Source organism: Otolemur garnettii, unplaced genomic scaffold, assembly GCF_000181295.1.
Source record: "Otolemur garnettii isolate 467f Iridium unplaced genomic scaffold, OtoGar3 scaffold00172, whole genome shotgun sequence".
Lineage (NCBI taxonomy): Eukaryota > Metazoa > Chordata > Mammalia > Primates > Galagidae > Otolemur > Otolemur garnettii.
Genome location: NW_003852567.1, coordinates 186297 through 188249, shown reverse-complemented (window position 1 = coordinate 188249; position 1953 = coordinate 186297). Strand labels below are relative to the sequence as shown.

The 1953-nt window shown below is 40.8% G+C and overlaps 1 protein-coding gene across 2 annotated transcripts in view; it reads left to right on the top strand.

Moving 5' to 3' along the window:
• RECK (reversion inducing cysteine rich protein with kazal motifs) overlaps window positions 1-1953 on the top strand; it is an 80058-nt gene that overhangs the window by 52427 nt on the left and 25678 nt on the right. For both annotated transcript variants that reach the window (XM_003800223.2, XM_023519355.1), the window contains one exon: window positions 719-855. In XM_003800223.2, the coding sequence (XP_003800271.1) occupies window positions 719-855 (137 nt within the window). The remainder of the gene's footprint in view (window positions 1-718; window positions 856-1953) is intronic.

The following is a 1953-nucleotide window of genomic DNA, read 5'->3' as shown; positions in this document are numbered from 1 at the left end:
GGGCTGGGGATTCAAACCTGCCACCTTAGGTGTATGTGGCTGGCACCTTAGCCGCTTGAGCCACAGGCGCCGAGCCCTAAAAAGATATTTAAACCAGAAAGGAAAAAGGGGAAGGAGGCAAGCAAGGAAGCATAAGGCCCCAAGGAAAAGAGGAGATATGACTGCAAAGAACAAATCAGATTAATTTCCTTTCAATGATAGTAAAAAGCCACATTGATTGTAATAACAGTATAAAATTTGGGCAAGGCCTTTGATCTCAAATAAGAGAAAGTTAGGGATGCCTTGAATTTTTCATTGAACCTGAGGTCCACTATGACTGTTTTCTTTTGCCATGCTTAACAATGTTTCCTAACTGACTAGGTTAACACATTGACTGCCACACTATGAAAGTATCTTTTCCTTGGGGCCACGGTGTTTTCTTACAAAAAAATAAAAATTTTGGAAGTAATCCTAAAACATGAATCAATAAAAAATTTTAAAACTTAAAAATTTAAGAGGGACTTTACCTAACAAATGCAATCAGTATTAAAAAAATATTTGAAGATTAGTAATGTAAAAAGTAATGTGAAAACTTGAAAAATAATTTATAAGTCACATGAACGTTAATGTGTTACACATTATGAAACATTTTCTGGAAACCTTTAGAAACACAAGTGATATTAACTAGACATGAGAAGGTTTCTTGAACTCTAAGTGTATGTGCATTTTTCTTTTCAAGATCAGATTGTGTGGAGATCCTCAAAAAATGTGGAGACCACAGCAAATTCCCTGAAGACCACACAGCTGAAAGTATTTGTGAGCTTCTGTCACCCACAGATGACCTGGAGAATTGTATACCTTTAGATACATACCTCAGTATGTACTTTTTTTATTGTTTGTTTCTTGGGGTGTTGTTTCTTGGTTGAATGTCAAACACTCTTTACCATCTCTGTCCTTGCTCCTTATTTTGAATGAGCAATCTATGTGTTGAGAACATGTGGTTCAATGATACCATCTCACTCACAGACTATCTTCTTTGCTTGGCCTTTTTGGCCCAGGAAAGAGTTGTTATCTTACAATATGTAAGCAGGGCGGCGCCTGTGGCTCAAAGGAGTAGGGCACTGGCCCCATATACTGGAGGTGGCAGGTTCAAACCCAGACCAGCGAAAAACTGCAAAAAATAGATATGTAAGCAGAAGTGATTATCATATCAGTCTGAGGAGGTATGAACTGTTGTCAGTTAGCAGCATTCTCACATAACCAGCTCTACATAATTGCTGGCTCTTTGCCATAGTATCACTGGAAGTGGAATGCCTCCCCCAACCCAGGAATGTTCAGCTATTTGTTGACTGAATATCAGTGGACCTTAGCTAGGGATTGGCTTGGACTTAGCCACCAATAGAGTAAAAAGAATGACAATCTGGGTTACTACATGAAGATGGAACTCACTTCTTTGGCCTTTCCCTGCCAAATACTCCTGCCAAAAACCAGAAGAGTATATTGATATCTCATTGAGGGATCCTTGAGTTGACCTCCGCTTCTTGGCAGTGAGGGGACTACAATCAGTAACCAGGGAATGCCTACACATTCAGTAGTTAGGATAAGGGAAATGTTTGGGCTGCCACCGGGGGGCATCAGTGCTTAGAGCTGGCTGGAAAGGCAGACAGTGAAGTCAGCCCCTCCTTGCTTAGTTTTCACGTATGGATTAACAAATGCTAGAACAAATAAAAGTAAAAGAAAGCCCAGAAACAAATAGCCCAGGACTGTTATGGTGGCTTCTCCATTAGGAATTCAGCCTTCTTTTATCTTTCTCACCATCCTTGGCACTTGATTTTAGTCATCAAGATTACTTGTTGGCTTGGCACCTATAGCTCAACCCGCTAAGGCGCCAGCCACGTACACCTAAGGTGGCGGGTTTGAATCCCCAGCCCAGACCCGCCAAACAAACAATGACGGCTGCAACCAAAAAATAGC